Source organism: Barbus barbus, assembly GCF_936440315.1.
Source record: "Barbus barbus genome assembly, chromosome: 15".
In the NCBI taxonomy this organism is placed as follows: domain Eukaryota; kingdom Metazoa; phylum Chordata; class Actinopteri; order Cypriniformes; family Cyprinidae; genus Barbus; species Barbus barbus.
In genome coordinates this window covers 17,933,868-17,961,245 of record NC_136743.1, presented here as the reverse complement: position 1 = coordinate 17,961,245, position 27,378 = coordinate 17,933,868, and the positions used below count along the sequence as shown (strand labels likewise).

The 27,378-nt window shown below is 38.6% G+C and overlaps 1 protein-coding gene across 2 annotated transcripts in view; it reads right to left on the bottom strand.

Annotated features, from left to right (window-relative positions):
• Positions 1-24,704, bottom strand: part of LOC306881535 (small conductance calcium-activated potassium channel protein 2-like) — a 32,676-nt gene extending 7,972 nt beyond the window's left edge. For both annotated transcript variants that reach the window (XR_013785155.1, XM_079435698.1), the window contains exons 1-4: positions 22,828-24,704; positions 16,108-16,557; positions 5,015-5,110; positions 3,645-4,063 (exon numbers count right to left, since the gene is read on the bottom strand). Coding sequence is in view for 1 of the 2 variants with exons in the window: in XM_079435698.1 (XP_079291824.1) it covers positions 3,645-4,063; positions 5,015-5,110; positions 16,108-16,557; positions 22,828-23,754 (1,892 nt within the window). In the remaining variant the exon portion in view is untranslated. The remainder of the gene's footprint in view (positions 1-3,644; positions 4,064-5,014; positions 5,111-16,107; positions 16,558-22,827) is intronic.
• Between the last annotated feature and the right edge of the window lie 2,674 nt (positions 24,705-27,378).

Genomic DNA, 27,378 nt, shown 5'->3' with positions numbered 1-27,378 from the left:
AGGACACGTTTTGTAGAAACAGTCCTTCTAGCAGGTCTTTAATTGAGCATATGCTGTTAGTGAGCTGGTGTTTATTCATCTTCTGATTTCCATCCTTAAAACAACACTCCAGTAACTGTGTGCACCAAAGACAGCATACATGAAGATACTCTAAGGCATCTTGACAAAATGGATGGTATTGTACTATAATGTACCTTCTTGATAGCCTACAAATGCTCTATTCCTATCTAATCATATCTTGCTTTTCTGTTATCAAACTTTCAGCTACACGAAAACGTGTTTGAGAAGGAGATAAAGATGGAATGATGCATGGAATCATACATACATTTGGGGAAAGGGCCTAACAGAAGGAAACTGCCTGAGTCATGCAAAATATTCAGGGAAAAGTGGGCAGGGAGGGGGCGGAAACAGGACCAAGAGATGTGAAGCGATGAACAGGAGGTACATGAGCTCATGTTTAAATGATAAGCCAACGTTGCAAATAGCAGCAATGTTCCTCCAATGTCCCAGCCCTTCCTTCATTTTCCCGTCCCTCCCATTCCAGATGGACTCCGTGCTCGTCCAGTCTCACACCGTTCTGCCCTTTGGGCTGGCCAGTGTGCTTAGAGAAAAGAAAATAGTGCAGTAAAAGGCCCAATTTAGCAGCACTTTGGAGAAACGAGCGCCTCTTTTGAATGACGACAAAGCAGTAAACATGAAGACTACCATGCTGTTTCATAGTTTACCAGAAGTGGGCACCCAGTAATCTACTATCCTAAACCTTGCTTTCTCCCCTCTCGGAGGAGACTGTGCAAGAATGGACAGCAACATTCCACCTTTTTGTGCTCAAATTGTCATCTACAAGGGGCCAAGTGTTGTTCAACTGCTTACATTTTTCTCTGTAGTAAATAAACATGCGAACAAACACATGACCATGGCTGATACGCCAACCTACATTTGAATACTACAAAGATGCAAAGAAAGCACATGTATCAGGTAAAATATAAAGGTTTGTTTCACAGGTATTTCTGTAGCTCTCTTTTGTGCTGGGGCGTATTACAGTTCAATAACAGCTGCTGAAGGAATAATCGGGAAAAAAAAGAGTTGCCCTCAGGCCTGTTTGTAAAGGTGATTTGAAGGAGCTGCTCCATTTTAACACAAACTCCCTCCTCCTCCTCCCTCCTACTCCTGAGCACTTTAGAAAGAGACGCTTGATTCACAGTGCTGCACAAATCATAGCTTTCGAAACCATTAGTGCATTTGCTATCAACAAACTTCTCTTTTGCGGATGGTGCCACATTCACACATGGTTTTTTTCCCTTGTTTTTACCAATAAATTAATCTATTGGAGTTTTTATTTTTCTCTCAGAGCTGCCAAATCCCACTCCCTCCCCCCTCTTAGAGCAGCAGTGGCACCAGCTCAATGAACAATGATAGGTTTTTCACGGCTAGAGAACGAGGACTCACATGGCATCCCTATGGAGCAGCATAGAGGGGAAATAGAAAGTACAACAGTGAATTATCGTCACACACACGCACTCGAAACCTCCTCCCATACGTTCATACTGGCACGCATACGCAATGCAAATTACTCACGCAAGAAAGAACCAGAGTGTGGGCAGCATCGTGTCGTGCATTGCAGCCGATGAGACTGGGGTGCAGAGTGCTGGGTAGTGGTATGGTGTAACATCAAAACCTTCACCGCGTTTACCACTCCAAACTCTTCATTATTGCCTGTTCAGTGTCTTATAAACCCACAAAAGTGAAATATTGCCAGAGACTGCTGAACAACCTCTCTCTCTGCCACAGAGATGAGAGTTACTGACACCTCTTCTTGTCATATCTTTCCTTTGGCAAAGCATTTCTTTTGTTTGCCTTACACTCTTAAAAACAAAGGTTGTTCAATGGCAATGACTGTTCCATCTAGAACGTTTAACATTCATGGAACCTTTCCACTGCCAGTGGGAAAAGGTCTTCAGATTAGTAAAATATTCCTCACACAAATAAAACATGGTTCTTTTAAGAACTGTTCACAGAAAGGTTCCCAAAATGGTTCTTCTATGGCATCACTACAAAACCCCCCTTTTGGGACCTTTATTTTTAAGAGTGTAGATGGAAAGAGACAACTGTTATATATTAGTGCTGGGTGTCAATACATATTTTCCAATTTGGTTACATTTTAGATTTATTTATTTTTTTTACTTTTTCATTCTGTTCACATCATTATAATTATAATATAAACAATATTTATCTGTAAGCTAAGAGTATAAAAACAGCCATTTGTTCGTAAATCAGATTATACTGGTTATACTGTTTTTGATGAACTAAAAAAGTCAGTTGTCAGTGAATCGGACTACACTGTTTGTGCTGTAGATTGTTGCAGTCCAATTCATGATACACACCTTTTTTAACGCATCACATTCTCTGCAAACTCCTTTAAAATATGACTTCCTTTGTTGTAGCTTAGATCTATTAAGAATTTTAAGAATTTGTTAAAATGAGAATCGCAATTAATCTTAAAATAATTGCTTTTTACTCAGCCCTATTATATTGTCATGCTAAATTTCTAATGCCCCATTCACACTGACAGCATTTAGCATTAAGCTACTGTTTGTCGCTAATATTCGCTGTGTCATATTATTGGTGGGCTTTTGAAAATCTCACCACAAATGAAAGCTATAGCCAGTAAAAATGTCTGTTTTCTTTATGCTAAAAATTAAAACATTCGGCAGAGGGAAGTGTTTGCAATTGCAGCAGTTCATAAATGCATCAAACAATGAACAAGACAAACAATTATCAGTGTATGAATCAAATTGCTTATCGTAACATTAACATCTTGCCTACAGTATCTCACAGGAGATGAATCAAGTGAAACTCCACTGTTCTTCTATTAGGCTAGATGTTGCCGCATTGCATCACCTCATTCGTGTTTGCATAGATTAACGTTCTTATACGTGGTCGTATCACTGGAGACTGGCAACTCTCACTGAAAATGAGTAACTTGTGGTTGGTTGGTCATTGCGAGTTTCTGACAGCGTGAATGGGGCTTGAAGTTTCTGCACAGCCCTATTTATGCAGATATGTTTAACTGTGGTTAAACTGATTCTGATATAAGGCATATGTTGGAGAGGTAAAGGTAAGGAGAAGCAGGTAACGCAGGCAGGAATGGCAAACACAGAGTACAGATAAAACAGTTAATGTTCACTGTCTTTTGAATCTAACCCATTCATCACAATGCTGCTTTAGCCCAACAAGGCTGTGTCTGTCCATTTCCTAATGTGCCTTAATATGTCGAAATCGACTCTCCCTCATGGGATGAAATCATGATGATGCAGTTTTTGAAGTGGGAATCCTCGGGGCTCCTCAAGATTACCAAAACAAACCATTCCGCAAACAAACAATTAGGCAGTCATGAATTATTTAACAATTGCTAATACAGCTTACAAAACATGGACTGGGATTTGTGGTGCAATCGCAGAGCTGATGGGAGAAAAGCTCTTCATACAGGCAGCGTGAGGCTGTTGGAGATGCTCCTGGAGGGAATGAGTGAGTGGGAGATGCAGAGAAGGAGAGCGAAAGACAGAAGAAGAGAGCGAGAGAGAGAACGAGGGGAGGGGAGGGGTATAGCTGTGTAGCTCAGGATCACAGTCGCTGTGGTGCCATACCTCTCACAGACCCGAACGGTCCAGGCCGCGATGATCCAAGAGGAGATGCTGAAGACCAGCAGTACGGTACCCGGGCAGATGGTCATGAGGGTCTTCATGACGAAGCGCGTGTTGAAGTTGATCTTGTTGAGGGCACCTATACTGCGTGAGGATGCGTCGGTGAAGAGCTTGCTGTGAAGGAGCATGACCCGGCCAATCAGGTAGAGGCGGAGGAACATGGGGATGGAAAGGATGATGTCTACGTCGGCGTCGGCCACAGAGGGCACGTAGGTGAAAGCCAGCCGGGCCGTCCACGTGAACACGTACTGGCCCGGGATTGGGTGAATGGCACACACCAGCAGCTCCAGGACAATGAAGAAGATGCGCTCATATGTCATGGCTATCCTCCAGTCATCTGCCCCATTGTCCACCATGAACAGCTGTGGGGAGCAGGTGAAGAACAGGGTGTATTTAACAGAGTAGTTAAGAGATAAATAAATATAAAAAACTTAACCTATTTGATTTTTGCTAGTTGCCGAGACAATCTTTCTCATTTTCATTTAGCTTAACTTTATGTAAGTAACTAAAACTGAAATAAAATGAATTCAGTGTGTGTGTGGGCTGGGACATATATATATATACTGTATATAAATGTTGAATACAATTTTTTTTTATGAAAATATGAAAATAGCAAAAAACACAACAAAATTACTAAAAACTTTAACTAAAAACAAAACAAAAACTGAAAATATAGCCTAAAAACAACTTAATATTAATAAAGGATGAAAATAAAAAATACTATATTAATAAATATTAATAAAAATACCATATCAGTGATTGTAAAATAACATTCGTCAAGACAATAATGCATTTAAAGTTCAACTACAGTTAAATTGGCAACATGTTAAATCTGCCCTGTTTGTATTCTTACATATAGTTTATATTAATATTTTTTTATAACTAATCATATTTTCATGTATCTTTGCTTAAAATGAAAACTGAGTAATAGTTTTCTATATATTACCTTTAGAAATGTATAAGCACATAGATTGCAGCACTTCACACATAAACCTCAATAATGACAAAATCAACAACAACAGCATAAAAACCATCAGCATACAGTGAAACAATAATTCTATAAACAGTAACAGCCAAATGTAGTCATGCTACAATGCATGCTGGGAACGGGCAAACCCTTAACAAATCAGCAATGCTAATCAATATGAAACTGTTAGAGTGGGAGTGCTTAGAAAAACCTGCTTTAAAAAGGTTTTCTGTTCATTGATATTTATTACCTATAAGTTACACATTTCACCTTAAAATTAGCATTAATAGATAATTCAAATACAAAACGATCAATTTTTTTTTATTCATGATACTCAAGAACTAACCTGTATTTCCCGAGCATGGTACATTATTATAAGACCAAGCAAAATAACAGTGGAAAGGCTGATAAGGCATTTCAGTGCAAATGAATATGAAGATTCCTGCAACAAGAGAAACGAAACACACCATTAACATAAACAAACGCACCACACAGTCATATATAAAATCATGCTTACTAAATGAAAAATTTTTGTATGAATAGACGCTGTCTAAACCATCTGCGTCACAATACACTGCAGTGCTTCACCCTGGAGGAGTCAATACCCACTGTGTCAGGAAAAAAAATTCACTTTCCATAATATTCCCCATGGCAACAAATGAACCTCACATACTGGGGAACCAAACATCTGATTATGTTTGATATTAGGTTTACTCTCTCTATAAACTCCCTATGACATACATGCACAATCACAATATGTGGGTGTTTTTGATGATGTGAATACTTGAATGTTTTTCGGCACTGTCCTGTCATCTCATCTTAAATGTGTTGGCGGGAGTGAGGGACTTGTTGGTTGAAATGTTAGTGTTGTACAACAGAATTAGGATTACAGATCAGCATGTTTCATACGGACTGGAGGGAGAGGTAATAAACGATAAGGTAAATGTTCAGGGCATTAAATGCCCATTTAAGCCATCAGTTAATAGTCAGTAACCCTGCATTTTATGATGTTACACTTAAAATGTAGCTTTACTTTATTTTTTTCACTTCATTATTGTTTTTTTCACCTTACTTTTCTGTCATTGTAGGCACCAAAACTGTCTGTTTTTCTAGATATACTAAAAGTGTGATTGAAATGACTTTCTGGAAGAAACAATCCGTATGCAAAGATTCCCAAATCCAAATTTCATGTTCTGCCAGTATGAGAAACTGAGCAAACCGTGCATAATTTATATAACCACAGAAAAGCAATTAAAAGATTTAATTTTAACAGTGAAATTAGACTCCCTTCTCCCTTACCCCTTCTAATTTAACCCCAGGTCCCAATGGTGCCGCCACGAAAAAATTAGGTCTGAAATTGTTATAAATTTCCCGTGTGACAAATTACATAGTAAACTAATTAATGTACCTGTTGGTCACCGGAAGGGTTTTTTTAAAGGTCAGATTCCTAACAAACACATCTGGAGTGCCTTTCTTTCCTGCTGACATTCACATGCCATTGTTCCTTGCTTTTCTTTTTTTCTATTTCCATGCAAGATCAAGCCATGTGATAATTCGGTTAATTCAGCTGAATGTGACAGTAGCAGTGTAGCAGTTCTCTCCCACAGGGCTAGAAATAGCACAACCATTACAAAATCCACATCTCAAGTGAACTGAGTGGTCACAGTAACAAACACCTCATTTTGTGGACCCTGCACCACCAGTATTGCTTGTGAAAACGGCTACAAAACAGTAAAGAGATGAAAAGCAGATCAAGGCAGTTAAGAGGACAAATATTAATGTGATGTCTGTATGTGCTATTATGTAGCCTGTATATGCCAATTCATATGAAACAGTTTGTGAAGAACCAAAAGACTCTGACCAATTTTACATTTTAATATTAAGATTTCTTTATTACAAATTATATTATCAGTATAATAATTTGAAAGTTAAATTGAAAAATAATCAATAATTTTGTTTTTTCAGTTTGTCCCTTTTGCTGATCAGTGTCACAAATTTACTATTTTATTTTTTTACATTTTTTTTTTTATTTACAAATGTAAAAGAAATAGTGCAGACAATTACTTAATTACTTTTATATTATAACATTTCTCTATTATAGATATTTCTTTTTTATTTCTGTTTTTTTTTTATTTAAATTAGATTTTGGTAACACTTTCTTTTACAGTGTCCTTGTTACTTATAGTAATAAGACAAAATTATGCATACTTACACACAGAGCTGGGGGTAACACTTTATTTTAAGGTGTCCATGTTACACATGTTATATGTACTTACTATTATATTACAATACATTATGCATAATTACATGTAAGTAACCCTAAATCAAACCCTAATCCAAAACCTAACCATATAGTATGTAGTTAATTGATATTACTCAGTACTTAAATGTATAATTACACTGTGTCATGAATCAGGTCCATGGACTTCCATTCGCTCGCCACCAGAGGTCACTCCTCCATCACATTGACTCTCACATTGCACAGACTGTTTCACATTTACCCCGGACTACATTTCCCAGCAGCCATTTCACTAATCACATGCTCACACCTGAGAACTATCACACAATCAAACACCCTACATAAACCATGGACTTCCTTTCACAGATCGCCGAGTATTGTTCTGAGTATAGCACTCTCCTAATGTTAGCTGCCTTACCGAGCCATTCTGTGTTTCTGTTTAGTTCCAGTATTTTTCTGCGTTTATTACTCTCCTAGTTTTAGCTGTGATACGGAACCTGTTTATGATTTTCTAGCCTGCGTTTCCTGGATCTACCGTTGTCTCGCCATTTTGACTCTGTTTGTGCTTCACCTGGACTATTGCTCATGTTTCTGGATTGCCCCTCGTCAATTCCTTTGGATAACGTTCACTGCTGACTGACTCACGCCTGGTTTGGATTATTCTTGTTTCTCGTCTGTGCCATACCTGTTTGCTGGTGTTTTGACCCTGCCTGTGTTTTGACCACGTCTCTGTATAATAAAGCTTGCAAATGGATCACTTAAAATAAAGTGTAACCCTGGGTAGTTACTGATTACATATAATCTGGATTACATAATCAGATTCCCAAAAAATTTTATACTTGTAATTTGATTAAATAACATTTTAAAATACTCATAATCAGTCTAGTTACTTTTTTATGGATTACTTGATTGCATATTATTTACAATAAATGTATAATTTTTATATATTTAATATTTAATTATTCATGCCCTTAATTCCTCTCATCTTAATTTTTCCTTTCTAAAATAGCCTACTGCTCATATACACTCAGAAAGTCTTCCAGTTTTGTGGACATACACACAGAGATCATTATCATTCATTAGTCAGGTGGCAATGCATTAACATGCACAAATTCATGAATCCACAAATTCACAATTTTTTTTGTCATCAGATTCTCTTTCACCTAATATATTTATGTGAAGTACACTTGGGATTCTAAATTAAATGTTTGAATAATTAAGGATCACATTTGCATGATCATTGGTTCTCTGACATTGGTTATGGTCAAATGACATGCAGGTAAACAAATATAACAATATTTAATTTTCTAAGTAAGTTTTTTATTTTGATTGATTTTAAAATTATTTATTTTAATGTAACATTTTTTATTTATTTAAAGCTGCAGTCCATTAGTTTTGCCTCTTTGTCGCCATCTCTGCTTGAAAACCTGGAATTGCAGCTCGGTGCGCAATTATCTTCCGCGCGGATTAATTTAATGTTTTGAGGAGTATGTGAGTCAGTCTGTCAGTCACCGCACTGGTGTGGAAACTGTACTTAGTAGGGATGCACCGAATGTTCGGCAACCGAAATTGTTCGGACGAAAATAGCAACAACAAAAAAAGCGAAAAGACCGATTGATTGACCGAAGATAAATTGTTCCGAACAATGACGTGACATGATCAAATAGAGGCGCGCATTAATGCAGCAAACATGTCTGCAGTGTGAAAGTATTTCAAACTGTCAGAGAAAGACAGAAAAATCATTACAAGCACGAAGCACCGACAGCGAGAGACTGCTTAGCGCTGCATCTCATGTCCCCGATGAGAAGAGGAAGGGGTGGTTGTTGCTGGTTACTATGATGATTGAAATCGCGAAATGGCCTCAAACGATTAGTAAATATAAACTGCAGAATGTTATGTTTTCTAATACACACACAGATTGCATGCATTCAAACAGTGCTGCACGAGCTCGCAGCGCCAGGGTTCAAAGTCCAAAGCGCAAGAAAAATCTACACTAAAACACGTTTACTCGTCATTTGCTCAGTAACATTAAAAAAAAAAAAAATTAAGACATGTGGCAATGTGATACGTGCGACAAACATCTTCCCAAATTCGTAATGAGAATCATTTAAATATCTGCATGCTGTTGTCAACAACAAGAAAAGATCTTCCTGCGGGTTTCTGCCAAAATAAAAATCAACAACAAGAAAAAGCAACAACTCCATCAACATTCATAAATGTTAGTATTTTAATTTTACTGTTGTTCTGTAAAATAAAATAAAAATAAGACAATAATAATGATAATAATAATTACCCTACACCAACTCTATATATTTATTATAAGATTCACACAGTGTTCAAACTGTAATATATTCTGCTGTTTTAAAAGAAGTCTCTTCTGCTCAGCAAGGCTGCATTTATTTGTATGGTAAAAATGCATGTCTGATTCAAGAAGGGGGTCTCCAAATTACTTTATTAACTTATCAATTTTAAGTTAAATTGTGCTTTGTTGGTATAATGTCTGATAGAATGTTAAAAAATGTTCAGTGTTAAGTAAATATTTTTAAATTGTTGTTTTGTAATATTTTTTTATTTGAAAAGCAGGACAAAACAGTAAAAAACACATTTTGGCTATTTAATTTATGCAATGGTGAAAAAATGGCAAAAAAGGCCTATATGGGGGGAAAAAATGCAAAAAACTGTGTTCGGTATTCGGCCTGCAGTCTTCGGCCCAGTGTTACATTTTGTTCGGCTTCGGCCAAGAATTTTCATTTTGGTGCATCCCTAGTACTTAGGAATCAGAGACTCTAGCCTACATCTTGGAATATATGACCCAAATAAGAATGTTCACCATATACTGAAAAGTAAGTAACAAGTCTGCCATGATTGTTCTGACCAACTGAGGAAAAAAGCATTAAATCATGCTTCCAATGGTAATTAAATCTAACGATCGATTAGCTCATATCACATCTAACCATGCAAATTATTATTATTGTTATACTTTTTCTCAAATTATTAATATTAACAACATCAGCATTGTGTGACAATGAGTGTATTAGCGTGTAGATTAAAATTTTTGTACAGTCTAATCTCTAATTGTCATACAATTTGAATTTCATATTAAGAAATTATTTTAACCCAAAAAGCAAACTATGCTCCTTTCGAACTGGTTGTCTTTAAAATACAAATCTTGTGTAATCTCAGGCTATCTGTAATCTGAAGCACATTTTAAACTGGAATATAATTTAATTTCATTCACATGTGTTTCATAAACACATAATCCTTTCTGGATTACAATCCGCCATCAAAATGATACATTTAATTATTCCAGCTGCTGTAGAAAAGGCTATAAACGATCTGCCACCTGCAGGATCCTCACATGTGATAGCCTACTAGCCAACTTCTTTATGTTTACAGACGTGACGTAATGACGCAGTGCCATGCTCGAATTTCCCGCAAAAACCTACCTGTACCACTCAAATTAGAAAACATTATAACTGTTGTGAATCAGGCTAAAATAAGGTGATAATTTTGAACACTGGCTGGTTATGTATTTGCTCAAATATTGATTTCACATCATTTTAACCAAAAAAAGTGATGTAATATAATGTTTAATGCACTTCATGTTGTTAATAACAACAAATGGAATTTTCTTACTCTTTGTATTTGTATGCCAATATGGTATGAGATTATTTTATTTAAATCAATGTGATAAGTTATTTCAATAGAAATCTAAAAGTAGTCTTATTATATTACCTAAAATGTGTAACATAATGGATTACTGTCACAAATTCAACCTCTGTGGCTCCCTCCGATCACCACCAGAGGGAACCATCTCCTGAGTACTAACATTATCATTCGGACTCCATTTCCCATATCACCCCGTTCCTGAGACTGATTACCTGCACAGGTCTTCCTCATCAACCAGCATATATAAACCATTCCTTCCCTTCTCTCAGTGCGAAGTCTTGTTCTTGCCCATGCAGACATTTCTGAGCGTTATTCCCGTGTTTGAATTCCTGTTGCTGACCTGGACTGTTATATTGATTACGAACGAACTCTGCCTGCCTACTCTGACTCTGCCTGCCTACTCTGACTCTGCCTGCCTTGTTGACCTGCTCTATTCTCAGTCTGCCGCCTGCCCTGACCCTCAGCCTGAACTTGGTTTATGATTCTGCCTTGTCTACATTGTGTTTACCGTCTGTGATTGACCTCTGCTTGTACGACTATTCTGTGGAACTAATAAAGCTGCACATGGATCTAAATGAAAATGCCTCCTCGTTACAGAAGACTTCGCCTGAAATTGATCCAGCAGCATTCCACCATTTCACCACGGAGGTATCTGCTCAAGCTTCGATCCTGACCACCCATCAACAGCAACTCAATCACCTTACCTTGCTGACCGAAGAGATGCTACAAGCCATACGGGATCTACGCCGACAAATGCCCATAGCTCAAGCTCCAGCCTCAAGCTCACCTCCTCAAGCCCCGACTTCCTCCACATCCACCACCAGTCCTCATCTGGCCCTCCCAGATAAGTTTGATGGTTCACCCACAAAATGCAAGGGCTTCCTAATGCAGTGCACGATGTTTGTGAGTCAACAAGCTCTGCTTTATCCCTCCGATGACAGTCGCATAGCTTTTGTCTGCTCACCTCTCACCGGAAGAGCATTGGAATGGGCTACCGCTTTATGGAGTGAGAATCAGTCTGTTTTTCCCAACTTTTCTGTCTTTATTCAGCGGTTCAAGGAGGTATTCGAACAACCCCCTGGAGGTAGAGAGGCGGGTGAGCAACTGATCACACTACGGCAAGGTAAAAGTTCGGCAGCCGATTATGCACTCTCTTTCCGTACACTCACAGCACAAACAAGATGGCCCGACGATCCTTTAAAACTAAATTTTCGGAGGGGTCTCAATTCGGAGTTGCAATCGGAGTTAGCCTGTCGAGATGAAGGCAAAACACTGGACCAATTAATCGACCTGGCCATTCGGATTGACAACCTTCTTCGTTCCCGCCGTCAACCCCGCTACTTCCCGGCTCAAGTCGAAACCCTAAGCCCATCTTCTGCTCCAGAACCCATGGAGGTTGGATTCACTCACCTCAGCGAGGAGGAGAAAGAAAGACGCATCCGCAGGAACTTGTGCTTATATTGTTCCCTGTGTGTCTCATCTGGCAGTGGCAGCGCTAGACGGCCGGCCGCTGGGTTCAGGCCAAGTTCAGTTCGTTACCGAGGAGATTCAGTTAAGTGTTGGGGTGCTTCACACGGAATCCATCAAGCTGTTTGTCTTCTTGTCACCCCACACCCCCATCATCCTCGGATTACCCTGGCTCGAGAAACACAACCCTTCCATTTCATGGTCAGAAAGGCAAATCACGCAATGGTCAAAATCCTGCCAACAAGACTTTCTTCCATCTACCTCAGCCAAAAAGATTATGAGCACACCCAAAACAACTCTTCCTACCGAATACCACGATCTCACAGAGGCATTCAGCCAGACCAAGGCCACTCAACTTCCACCACATAGGACGAGTGATTGTGACATCACCCTTCAACCCGGTTCACAACCACCCAAGGGGAGAATCTTCCCTCTTTCTCAACCCGAGGCAGAGTCAATGAAAGCATATATCGAGGAGGAGCTCGCAAAGGGATTCATCAGACCATCCACTTCACCAGCTTCAGCCGGTTTCTTTTTCGTTAAGAAGAAGGATGGGGGCCTTCGACCATGTATTGATTATCGAGGCCTGAATGACATCACCATAAAATTCCGTTATCCAATACCCCTAGTTCCAGGCGGCCCTAGAGCAACTGCGAGAGGCAAAATACTTCACCAAACTAGACCTGCGCAACGCTTATAATCTCATTCGCATAAAGGAGGGTGACGAGTGGAAAACGGCCTTCTCTTCCACCACGGGGCACTACGAATACCTCGTTATGCCCTTTGGGCTTGCCAATAGTCCTTCTGTGTTCCAGTCTTTCATCAACGACGTATTCAGAGACATGCTCAACCGTTGGGTCATTGTGTATATAGACGACATCTTGATTTACTCTAAGTCACTCGAGGAACATATCAAGCAGGTCCGAGCTGTCCTAAAACGCCTCATTGATCACCAACTTTACGCCAAGGCAGAAAAATGTGAATTCCACCAAACTTCTGTTTCTTTCCTCGGTTATGTGATCAGTTCAGGAGGGGTAGCCATGGATGATCAGAAGGTTCGTGCCGTTGTCGACTGGCCTCAACCAACCACACTAAAAGAACTTCAACGCGTTTTGGGCTTCGCTAACTTCTATCGGAGATTCATCCGTGACTTCAGCATGGTAGCAGGACCCCTTACATCCATGACCAAGAAAGGTAATCAACGCCTCACCTTGTCACCGGCAGCCCTTCAGGCCTTTCAGTCCCTCAAGGAACATTTTACCTCCGCTCCCATATTACATCATCCCAATCCAGAACAAGAGTTCATTGTGGAGGTGGACGCCTCCAGCACGGGCATTGGAGCGATTCTCTCCCAACGTCAGGGCAACCCGCCTAAACTATACCCTTGTGCCTTCTTCTCCTGTAAACTCAATACTGCCGAGCAGAATTATGATGTGGGCAATCGGGAACTTTTAGCTATGAAGGCAGCCTTTGAGGAGTGGCGTCATTGGCTCGAGGGAGCTAAACAACCTTTCACCGTTCTCACCGATCACAGGAACCTGGAATATCTCAAATCCGCTAAACGACTCAATCATCGACAGGCCCGATGGGCACTCTTCTTCACAAGATTCCACTTCAAAATAACTTATCAACCAGGATCCCAGAACACCAAGGCAGACGCACTCTCCCGACTCCACGAATTCTCAACCCTGACTCCCGATCAAGAACCAATCCTGCCATCTTCCATCATTCTCGCACTGATTCAATGGGACAGAGATTACTGACGCCCAGACCACTGAAACTCCACCTGCAGAGACCCCGCCTAATCTCACCTATGTCCCTCAGGCTTTACGGCAACGAGTCCTCAGTTTAGTACATGCAACCCCCAGCTCAGGCCATCCTGGTATTACAGCCACACTCCAACTTATGAGTAATCGATTCTGGTGGCCCTCCATTCAGTCTGACACAACGGCATTCATGAAGAACTGTGAAATATGCAACATCTCCAAATCTCCTCATCAATTACCCGCTTGTCTACTCTATCCACTACCCATTCCTCAGCGTCCTTGGTCACACATCGCCATTGACTTTATAACAGATTTTCCACCCTCACAGGGCCACACCACCATCCTCACAGTCATTGACCGCTTCTCTAAGGCCTGTCGCCTCATTCCACTGCCCACAGCATTCGAAACTGCCGAAGCCCCATGCAACTACGTACTCAGATTCTACGGCCTTCCTGAGGACGTGGTCTCGGATCAAGGACCACAATTCACTTCGCGGGTATGGACCGCATTCTGCCAACAACTGAACATTAACGTGAGTCTAACTTCTGGATACCATCCCCAATCCAATGGCCAGGTAGAACGCCTCAATCAAGAATTAACCCGATTCCTTTGATCTTACTGCCACCGAAACCAATCCGACTGGAGCCATTTCCCATATCACCCCGTTCCTGAGACTGATTACCTGCACAGGTGTTCCTCATCAACCAGCATATATAAACCATTCCTTCCCCTCTCTCAGTGCGAAGTCTTGTTCTTGCCCATGCAGACATTTCTGAGCGTTATTCCCGTGTCTGAATTCCTGTTGCTGACCTGGACTGTTATATCGATTACGAACACTGCCTGCCTACTCTGACTCTGCCTGCCTTGTTGACCTGCTCTATTCTCAGTCTGCCGCCTGCCCTGACCCTCAGCCTGAACTTGGTTTATGATTCTGCCTTGTCTACATTGTGTTTACCGTCTGTGATTGACCTCTGCTTGTACGACTATTCTGTGGAACTAATAAAGCTGCACATGGATCTAAATGAAAATGCCTCCTCGTTACAATTACGTTACTAACTACAATTTTTGTCATGTAATTTGGAATCAGTTAATGGCTTAAAATGTGTAAGTAATCAACCCAGCTCTGATTACACGCATCTACCATTAAACCTAATATTTAATATATATTTAATTTTATATTTAAGAAGGGTATTATACATGGCTAGCTGTGTATTAAACGATTTTAATGCACAACGTGGAGGCCAAGAACCATTCAACGCGAAGCATTTATTGCACAGCTAGCCATGCATTATCCCGCTTATACCATGGTAATTTGCCAGGATTTAAAAGTTAGAGCTGTTAATGATGTTTCGCAGTGCAATATTTGACCGGAATGGTAAAAATGACGGTCATTTTCGTCAGCTATGGCTTGTTAGCTCTAGCATTCTGCCCACTTCAAATCAGACACAGAGATGAAATAGTGCGGTAAAATCATATTTATCTGAATGAATTATAGCATGTATTGGAATTAATTATTTATAAATCTATCGAGCGAGCGAGAGAGAGAGTTGTGTGAGCCTACCTGCATCTGCGCGTCTTTCTAAACAAGCTGTACTTCAAAAACAGCGATTTTTCCACCTTGTTACTGAGGAATATAATGTAGCGATCTAGTATCTACGGCATTTTATTAATAAAAGTCATGGGGCAGCTTTGACAACATGTTTGTGTGTGTGTGCGACTGTGCGCAGCGCAATCTGCAAATGCGATCTCCGACCTCTCTCTCTCTCTGTGTGTGTGTGTATGTGTGTTTGTGTGCGAGTGATGTGTGTGGGTTTGTGTCTATCAATTAAAGCAGCACATTAATATAGAATGCTAATTAAACTGACTTGGAACTACCTGTGCATTAAACCGTTTTACTGCATACTTGCCAGCCAATCAGAATCCAGTATTCAGACAGACCATGGTATAATTAATATTATTCAATACTTAATTTTATAGTTACACTATAACAAGGACGCTTTAAAAAAAAAAGAGTTGCACATTATTTTACACTGTCCTTGTTACAGTGCAACTGCACATTTAAATACTGAGTAATATTAATTAACAACATGTAGGGTTAAGAATAGGGCTTGGTTTAGAGTTATTGCATGTAATTGTGCAGTAAGCAGATGTAACGTGTGTAACAGGGGCACTATAAATTATAAATTAAGTATAACCAAGATTTTAATTTCACAGTTTTTTTAACTTTTGGATCCCACTGCTTATCATGAGCCTTTTTATGTGTATTTATATGAAAAATGCAAAAACAGAAACACCTACCTTAGTGTAAACCCCCCAGGACAGTTCAGTCTCTGTTACCATGACAACGATCCCAAACATACCGAATATCAGGGCATAGTCACTAAGCCGCTTGCGCTTCTCAAAAAGTGCCCTCCTGTGGCCCAACTTGTAGCCAATATCTTTATTTTTTTTCTGTGGTGCGTTGCCACTCTCTCGGACCAGGCTTTCATTGGACGTCTTGCTGGTGTCCTCGCCACCGCCCTTAGAGACAACCACTTCCAGGCCGGAGCTGTGAAGAGTCTGGAGCGGCTGGGTCTCAGAGTCATGCTCTGCTAAGTTGCGTCGTGACGCCGCCAGGCTGCCCAGTGGTCTTACCACTCCTCCATTGTACTTGCAGCTGTTCATGGCTATCTGAGGGAGTGAGTGACTGCTCTCAGAGAGGGAGGGCTTGGATCCAGCATGGCTCAGCTTTGTTCGCTCAGCATGTGCCTGTCAGCAAAAATCAAATACAGACAAACAGGTGTCAGCAGCATATACACCGAAACCCAGCATTAATCTACTCTGTTGGCCCTGCTCCATGACCAGAGTGACCCAAGGCACATTTCATCAGAAAACCTTCTGTAGCATCTTCACGCCACAGTTTAGCAATGGCTAAATCCTAATTGTACAGTAAACAATCAATTGATGAATAAAGCGTAAATTTATACATATTTTATTATATTAATCATCTACTTTTGTTATGAGCAAACGGAGAAGTCCACTAAACAGTCATAGGAAAAAAACTAATAGAAAAGACATAGGACACTAGTAAAAAGAATAGTATTTTCGTAACACTTTATTTTAAGGTGTCCTTGTTACACGTTACATGTACTTGCTATTATAGTAACACTTAATTATGCATAATTACATGCAAGTAAGCCTAAGCCAAAGCCTAACAATATAGTAAGTACATACATGTAGTTGATTATAATTAATCAGTACTTAAATGTATAATTACACCGTAACAAACCAATTTTTTTTCAGTTCATTACTCTGAAAGAATGCGATGGCAGAAATTACCCACACAAAACGTGTGCAGATGTGCAGCAATCGTGATGGTTTGCGGCTAATATCCCGATATGGGGAGGAATAATGACGTTTGGATGTTTCACTGTTTGCCTGAAGTGACTTTCTTTCTGAAAGTCGTGCTACTGGTGTTCTCTCACACTCCTGAATCAGGGTGTCTCTCACAGGTGAGCAAGTAGCAAACAATGGAAAACCCCATTGCATTAAATGTTTGGAATACTTTCAATTAGGTCTGATAAGATCATGATTTTGTGCTGACGATTAGTTATCATACAAATAGTTGTGATTAATGATTTAATTGTCTGTTTTGTTGATGTCACTTACAGTGTAAGCCTAATACATTATATTTTTATATTTTAGGCTACCTGGAATCATATAATTAAAAAGGCTTGTATGAATTACCTTAATGCTGTGAAAATTAATATGTATATTCTCTTTTGGTTCAACTTTAATATTCTTGATATTGTATTTATATTATATTATATTATATTATATTATATTATATTATATTATATTATATTATATTATATTATATTATATTATATTATATGATATTGTATTGTATTGTATTGTATTGTATTGTATTGTATTGTATTGTAATGTGTTGTATTGTATTGTATTTATATTATATTACACACAGTTTTGCTGGGCTACATTTAGCCCAGCAAAACTGTGTGTAATATAATATAAATATAATATTTTACAGCAAATTTTTTTCTGCTGTCTCTACAGAAATAAAACAAACAACTTCCTCACCCAGTGACAACATGTCATTGAAAACTGTAAGGACAAAAAATGTTTAGCTTTATGAGAATAATTACATTCCTTTACATGCTTAATTTCCCTGAAAAGTAAACAGTAAAATTATCACAATCTAAAATAATTGTGCAGATGATTAATTAATAATTGCAAAAGGCCTACTTCTTTTTATATAGAAGCAATATCAAGGCTGCACTGATATTAAAATTCTGACTAATACTTTTAAATGTTTTAATATTATGACAAATAAATTATATATAGCTGATAGGCCAATTAAAATTCTGTGCTACTTCTCATGAATTAACAAATGATCACTAAAAGATAAAAATCAATAATCTCAAATGCAATACATGATTTTAGGCATTAAAACAATTTACAGGAAGAAAATGATAGTTTGGAATTGAGATTCACTAACGATCAAATTCAATTTTTAAAGATAAACGTCAAGTGAGTGTTAGATGATGGCAAAAGTAATCTAAATGTAAAAATAGAGGAAATGAGTAATTAAATATACTATATTGGTTGATACCGGTAATCAAAATAATGATAATGAATAACATTTTCAAAGATCATGTACTGAATATCAGTGACGGGTAATTATCACAGATATTAGGGGTTACAGAACATAATATTGTAATCCTTTTATTGCATTGTTTTGGACGTGCCTGCATTTTTCAATAAAAATGTAAAACAACTAAATATACCTAGCAGATGTTTTATTAAAAATAACTGACTATATGACAAATGTGTGTTAGTTGTCAGTCACACCTCATATTTGCATGGGGTAATCACAGCCCAATCTATTTCAACAGAAGCTATTTATTGGCACAAATTTTCTAATGGTTTAAATGGCTTTTGAGGAAATGCTGCAAATTCAAAACCCAATCCACACTAAAAAAAAGTGTGTATGTAATTCTTATCAAATAAACAGAATGTATAAGTATGCCCTTTGCACATACTTGGTCTTACATACATCTGCTTCACTGTAAAAAAATGACCGTGATTTTAACGGTAAAAAAACTGTGAAAATGCTACAGTAAAAACCTGTTAAATGGTTAACGGTAAGTTCCTGTAAAATTTGCAAGGAAAACCCGTAAACTGACCTTCCCAGAATTCCCTGCATTGCATTTCAAATTTTACTTGAATTTGATGTTTTTTCTTTGATATAACTGTTTCTTCTTAGTTTTTTCTTATCAGTTATGTTTATTAGGGTTGTATGTTACATCTAATGTTGTTAAATGAATGTCTATTGCATATTTCAGTTTAATGAGTCTCACCATGATGGTGAATGAATTTTACAAAAACGCAAAGGAATTTTTTTTCTGTTTTTAGTACAATGTTGTCTTTTAAACGCATCCTTAATCAAAAAAATAAATTAAAATTCTGATCGCTGCTGAGGTGAAATGTTTTCTCATGCCCCGTGTAACACATCACCTGTTATCACACTGGCATTTCGACCATTAAGTATCAGTAGAGAATGAAAAGTAATAGACCTAATTCCGTTTTCACCAGGCTCATTCATATGCAATCGCCAGTGGGGTCAGCTGAGATAAAACTACACATTACCTGACATGATTCTGTGAAGCTGGACATTATTATATCACACAAAGAAACAAAACACGGAGAATGTGGCCACTGGCCAAAGACACTGAACTCCTTTGTGATTATTTTCTGTACGATGGGCTGTTGTGGTTGAATGTCCTTCATGAAACCTTTAGAGCAAACTGATCCCATTTAAATGGACCTTTTAGTCTGGGAGGAAATGAGGTGGCTTGGAAGATAATGGAAGAAATGAAGACTTAAATATAAGATGGGACCTTTAAAGGGTTAAAGATAGCCCTTTCCTCTTCTTCCTTCTTATAAATGTCTTCCTGAAGCAGTCTTTTCTGGCTTTTTGAACAGCAGCATTAAACCCTGAGGAGGTATGATCCTTAATAAACAGGAGAAATTCTTTGAGCAATGCTGCAGCTCTAATATATCAAAGGCACATACTGCTATAATGAGATTATTCATTAACTCTTTCTTCTGATATCTCACTCTCTCTCTCTCTTTTTGACATACACTAAAGATGTCACAAATAATGCAGAGAACTGCACAACTATTTTCTACTGACAAAGAGAAGCCATGGCACTAATACAGGTTTAGACATTGGTGCTTAAACATATCAAACACTGCTTCTAGACTTTTGATATCAGTAACATTGTGTTAATATGGAGATAGGGCTGATATGACACTAAACTGCTGATTGTTTTCTTTCAAGTCTTTAATTTTTCATCATATAATCTATTAATTAATTATATTAGAGAGGTTTATCAGATGTTTCGCATGACACCAGAGCAAGGATCACTGTGCAAGTAAAGAGAGGCCACCCAAAAGGAAACTCTAAACACTGGCAAGAAGACAAGAAGGAAGAATGGACAAGTATTTACAAGTAAAGCGCAGAAGTATATATGTTAAGCCTTTCAGAGCACAATGTCTGCGCTTGTGGAACTGTGGATCACACAGGCCACAATAGTAAACTACTATTAAGTTTCAGTTTGTGTCACAGGATATTGTAACTGATCGGTCCCTCTCATCCAAAATAGTTTTTGTTTAAGCCATTAGCCAGAACAGAGTGGTTGAACAAAATGTTACAAATGCATTGGTAAGGAAATCAGCATGCTGATTCAAAGTTATGTATGAGGAAAACAATGTATTTTATATGCACTTAACAAGCACACAAAACGTGTTATTAAATGTCTGACTGAAAAAAAGAACTATACATGATGTCCTCCCTCTTTTTTTCTGTTGGGAAAACTGCCATTGTGTCTGAAGAGTACAGCTGGACACATCTTGAGTGGAGCAATCATAAGGATCAAAGCTCCATTTAATGATACAATTAAATGAAATGGAGCATAAATAAATGGACGTGTGGGACAGATATTGAAGGTTATTTGTTGCAGTTCCTCAGATGAAAAGTAATGGATAGTTAATGTATTCCAAAAGTCCTATTGTTTGCATTTCCAGAGCAACATGTCTTCCATTAACAAAGCTTGTACACAATAGAGCACAGTATTTAGAAGTACTAAAGGTCTCTGACTCCACCCTGCCCACTTTATTTCGCCCAACTGATAAGACTCTCTGTCTAAATGAATTTCCTTAGACTGTATACTCTCATTAGTATACTTCCTTTCAACTAGCATCAGATATCCAGAGTTTTTTTTTCTTTGAAAAGGTCAGTTTATTTTTCTTCCTTTGTTAGCTTTTGTCCTACCGTACTGCACTTGGGTTAAATCCAACCTTGAAACTCTGGAAACAGCTCAAAATACCGTGTGTTTGGGATGATTGGTGAACCATAAAACATTTTAGTGAAAGGTGCAGTGTGTAACTTGTTCAGGAAACTCATTTGACTTTTATTTTGATGTACTTTTCTGTGCTAATTTATATTTTACACCATTGCACCATTTAGTGACACTGGTGCACAAATTACACTCTTTAAGGTCAATTATTAACCACAATGTAGAAAGAAGAGAATCTAAACAAGGAAAGGTGATTTGCATTACAGATATCTGTGATACGGTGTGTTTTTCTGAAAGGACATTGTTTCTTGATAAAGAACAATGATAAAGACTGCTGCAGGAAATGGATTTGTGCTGATTTTGATCTTATCCGCATTTTAATCTGCACATTATTTGTCTATATATTCTATACGTATCAAGCCTAACTCCATGGGACTTGACTACAACCACCCAAGGAGATAAGCCACTGAGATCGACCTAATAAAAGGTATTTCAGGACCTGAGCGAGAGCAAGAGAATGGAGACATGAATGGAGCCTCGGTGAGTGGCATCAGATAACAGGTTCAGAAAAATAAATGGAGCCCTGGGAGCTGTTCCGAGTCTTTTGAATGATCTGCAGATGAAGGCACTGGCGCAACAAATAATGAGGGCATCGTTTGGGCACACTGTAAAAGTAGCACAGAGTCATGCAACACACTTATCTGCAGTACACTTTTGGAAGTTAAAGATTACTGGAGTATCTTTTAGCCTATAAGAAAATTCCTAAAAGCCTAAAAGTCTTTCTACTTCAAAATTTCATGTTAATTTTAATGTGTTACTTACTGTTTTGTTTATTAACTTTGAAATTTAATAGCAATATCTGAATGAAAATTGTTTCTACAGCACATTTGTTTCAGCGTATTTGTTTTAATTGTGTACATGTAAGAAGAGATTCAAGTGTGTTTTTATTTTTTTATACAAATGCAAAAATGAAGTAAGTGAATATATCATAACTTAATTACGAGCGAAACTGGATCTCGTTTTAGACTATGTTCTGTCCTGTGACAGACGGGTGCTCAGAGGAAAGGAAAAGTGAAAATTGATATCAAATCCATCATAATTAAATCAAAAACCTTTTAGCCTTTTTCTACAGTTTCAGTTAGTTTAAATGAATTTTTAAGAATTTAATTTAAGACTTGTAGCCTACTAAATTGCTGAATTTTCAACCAGCAATAATGATTCCATAGTTGCATTTTTTCACTTGAATTGTCATGATTAACTATTTAAATACACATTTGAGCAATGCAATACGACCCTTCATAAGAAGACAAATACCAAGTTTTCATATGCCTTGCCTTGTCAGATTACATGTCTATGTGTTTTGTGTGTCTGTGTGCGTGTGAGAGAAAAAGAGAGAGAGTGAGAGAGAGATGTGAAAAGCACAGTGGGTTTTTATGTCCGCGTGAGTGTATGCATGAGATGCAGTGTGCTTGATGTCATCGTGTTGATAGGCTGCTTTCGAATACATGTTTTACCAAATCAAATTAGCTTAACATGACGATTAGCTATTCATTTCACAGAACAACAACATACAGGCGTGGCCGCATATAACGCAGCGTATATTCTATATGAGTGGCATATTGAAAGCTGTGCTGGTGGCCATACATAAATAACCCACCTTGTGTTTGCCTGCGCGATTTTTCCTGTCCTCCTTGTCGTGGGGCTCTGGCCACAGTTGACTGCTGGAGCCGTACGGGGGGCTGCTGTTTTCACTACTCGACACCGACGAGTTCCTCTCTAGCGCTCGCTCGCATCGATACGGCTGAAAGAGTGCGGTTTTCCCCTCCTGGTATCTGCTGCCGCCGCTGCTGCTGTCTCTGTCACTCTGCTGATGCTGATGCTGATGCTGCAACAGCGGCGCCTGCTTGTTTCTGCACACTTGCCCCGATCCGCCGATGCAGTAGTTGACGGGCAAGCTGCTGCCCAACAGTAACTGAGCCTGAGGCTCAATCAATTGCCTCTCCTTCTCGGCTTCTTGACGTGCATTTATCTGTCCTTGACCAGAGTTTGGCAAGAGTGGCTCAAAGGAGGGGTCCGTTTGTTGATTATAACAGGGTTGCTGCAGCAACTGGTTTTGGTCTAGACGCCCCCCCTCCCCGACGCGACGCTGTACGATGTCTTGTTTGTAATTAGCACTTTTTTGGCGCGTATCCCGCGTATCAGAAATGCGCGAAGGCAGAGGCGGCGGCGGCAGATCGGAAGGGGAGGGCTGCGGGGAAACGGAAGATATGTGCTGAGGAGAATGGCTGCTCTGCGAGAGCCCCTCCAAATGACACTGAGAGGCAGATGAGGCCCCTGGAAACGGATGCGGATGACCGTGGCCGGTCAAAGGCAGGCACTCGCCGTTCCTGGCGCCGCGGTCCGGACAGGACTGTGCATCTCGGCTGTGATGTGAGGAGGTGGATCGCTCCTTTATCGATGGCGGTGGGGGCGGCAGACTAAAGAGCGGGGCGACTGCACGAGATGCTTCCTTTTGACTGTCACGAGCGTCCTCGTCGTTGCTGTGCTGCTGCTGGTGGACAGCTCCCGCGTGCCGATGCCGCATCCCCTCAATATCCGCGTCTTGTTGTGGTCGCTCCTTTGCCTTGTAAAGCACCGACACCCATTCATTGCGATGTGCCCCAAAAGAACCGAGCTGCCTCGTCTCATTGGTGAGCTCGAGCGAGACCTGCCTCGTGACGTCATGGCCGAGATGAACACCGCCCTCGTGTGAAAAGCGCTTTATGTTTACAGTTGATAAGATTAAACCTGAGATGCGAATTGGGTGTTAACAAGGTCATGCACGCGGCGAAAAATGGATGTCTTGGCGGGATTGACTTTTCATGCCTGTGCCACTGAATGACGCTATTAAAAAGAACGAGCATCAAATACTTCAGGGGACAGGTGCACCTCTTTGATAAATTGCTTTATGTTATTGTTATGGCGTAATGTAGCCTATAAGTCCAAACCAGCGCGTATATACAATGGTAACCGAGTGTTGAGTGGAAGGCAATATAAGCGATAGGCTTTAAAGGGCCTATCACACGAGCATATTCAGTCTGATATCGCATATAGCTAAGTATTCGAATTATCACGTTTTAATGGACAAGGATTTAAAAAATGAGTGAATCATTCAGACATCATCTGTGAATCAGTTTGGCCAAAATTTGCTCACAAAGCTCATTAGCAAGAGGGTATTGGCCAACAAAAATATCAATTTAAATGAATGATAGTATAGCCTATTCATTACAGAAATTTATAGGCTGTGTATTTTTCATTACTTGTAAGACTTTATTCATGTTTCACTATCCCTGATATTTCCAGGTTTTCCATGACTGCAGGAACTTATTCATAATTCTAAAACAAAAATTCTACTCCAAAAGACAACACTCACTACTCCGCACCGCTCATTCTAGAATGCCATGAAAACAGAAAGGAAGATTGATAGAGTGCTGTTATTCCAAATCAATAAACTTTGCGACCGGAACTGACTGTTGTATAATGTGGAATAAATCGCACTTGAAAAACACAAGGACGACTAATGAAGAATGGATCTTCCATTTAAACACAAGGTGCTCCGTCCTTGACCGACACACACTTATCAGAAACACTTCAGTGGTTCATTCTAGAATAAGTTTATTATGCTGTCCTCAAGTAGTTAGTTTTGCATGAAAACACAAGATAATGCATATTCCAATACCAAAAAAATGCATTAAAGTGTTGGACACTGGAAAAATTCTAAAGTTTTTATCTGATTCACTGCTGTCGTATCCCACAGAAACATTTTCAGTCAGAATCATTATTGCGCATGCGATTGTTAAATATCTCAAGAAGTGCAGACAAACAGTTCCCAAAATAAAGGGAAAAAAATTTAAAATTCTCCACCTACGCACACTCCAGCTTGTGCAATAAGAGGTCACGGTATAATTTTCAATCTGCAATCACAGAATGCCAATTCAGAATTCTGTTCCTGTGTGATAAAATCTACATTTTACATACTGGAGATGAAAGACTTCAAACATTTGCGAATGCACAGATATAAATAACTTTCCTCATTAATATCAATCATAGTTTACTGAGGACATCCTATTATGCTGGATGATAATGAGAATGGAGATGAGTGTTGGAAAGAATGAGGATAAAGATGTTCTCTTTGGTCCTGAATTAACCACAACCATGAGAGCCGTGGATCAGGTATTGCTTGCATTGTGAGGACTAAATTGCCACAAGGATAGTGAAACCTGAAATCACCTACAATCCTGGGACTAACTGTCAGCACAAAAAAACAGCTTAATAAAACAAAGAAATAAGTTAAATTCTATAAATACATAAAGATTTATGTGGCATTTAGGTTAATGGAACGGAATTTGCAGTAAAAAAGAAAACAGATGTCAAACAAAGCCTCAACGGCAAATGTTTTTTTAAAAAAAGTGGTTTAACATGGCTGTTATTTCAGACAGATAAGCCTTTAAAAATTCAGGCCAAATTACTTATTTTATCAACCTTATTATAATTATGGCCAAATAAATTGATGGCTGAATGTACGATAACAGAGCATTTTCAGAAACTCATTTCTGGCATGCAGGTATTTGACCATCTAATTTCAATTAAAATTATTTTAAAATAATTTGTTCATATAAAAAGGCTCTTGCAAGCAAAAGTCATAAAGTCAATTAATTTATTAATAGAATACTGCAACTACATAGAAATATCAATATTTATGATATGACCAAACTATAAAATAAGAAATTGAATATTTTAAATGTTGTAATAGTTCAATATGTTAAATAGTTTGCTACCTAATATACTCTAATATTTATAATATTTGAAGATTTTGAGTAAAAACAAAATTTTCAAATCCCATTATTCATATTGGTCGAGGTTTAGTCACAGATATGTTAGATGGCATATGTACAGTAAATGTCAAGGCATTTTGCAATCCTGTCTATCATTTCTGATAGATTCACACTCCGTTATTGTATAACATGCAGTGTTGTGCACACAGTTATCAAAATTATCAGTTAAAACAGCTGTGATGTTTTGTATTGTGTTTTTCTCAAATATGATAGAGAAGAATTTATCAGTGAGGGTCGATTTACTGTAGTGCATCCCAAAATGAAGTATGACAGCCTGCTTGCATAAAAACGTAAACTGAATCTCTCTCTCTCTCACACACACAGACACACACACACATACACACACACATATATATGTAATGCTTCAAATGCCTCTAATTTGAATAAGAATCAGGCAGACATTGCTGTCAGAGTTTGCAATGGACGTATGCACAATTCAATATGCAGCATACAGTCGCTCATGTCTGATTGACAGCGAGACATTACCTCTGAAACACGCATCACAGGGCAACACTATCTATGGAATGGAATGAGAATGATACATCAAATCAGCTCTTTCACATACAAGGATATTTTCAGGGGAAATGAAGGAGCTGAACCGAGCTGACAGAAGTCGTGATCCACAAAGATTATTTTAAATGCCTAGTGGGAGAGGATAAGAACCAGACTTAATACGCCAAACATGTTTGCTTTTCAAAACATAAATTACATTCAGTTTGCTCAAGCACATATTAAAATTGTATATTTCATGCAAATATACAAAAAAGCAAGACATTTAAAGTTGAAAGATTTGTTAGTTAAAAACAGACAGCTTGATGTAGTATTTGCATTGTAACTTGAATCATGTAAAACCAGTTCTATCACTCACAATGGATTATTTTATCCATTTACAATTCATTTTGCTTTTTGCTGCTTTATTAATGTTGCAGTTGTCAAGAACGATGAGGAGAGAATATTTTCGTACTGATCAGCTTGCTATGTTAAATAGACTTAGTTATTAATGCCACTGTTGTTTCAAAACAAAATAAGGTCACTTAAAAGGAGATAAAAACACAAATTAAAAAATAAATAAAGAATAAGGGGGGAAACCCCCTCACCAAATATGATTATACTAAAAGTACTAGGGGTGGAGGGTGTCACGTATTTTTAATCTTCCCTGACAAAGGTTGTCAGTATAAATTAAAGGGCAACATTAAGATAGGTCAGAATAAATCATCACAAAGATATGCTTCAAAGGCCTTGAGAAACCTTCTTTCATCACCTCTGGTCTGCCATTTTAAGGCTAATATTAACAGAGGGAATCACATGAAATACCAAATGTGAGGTGGTGAGCT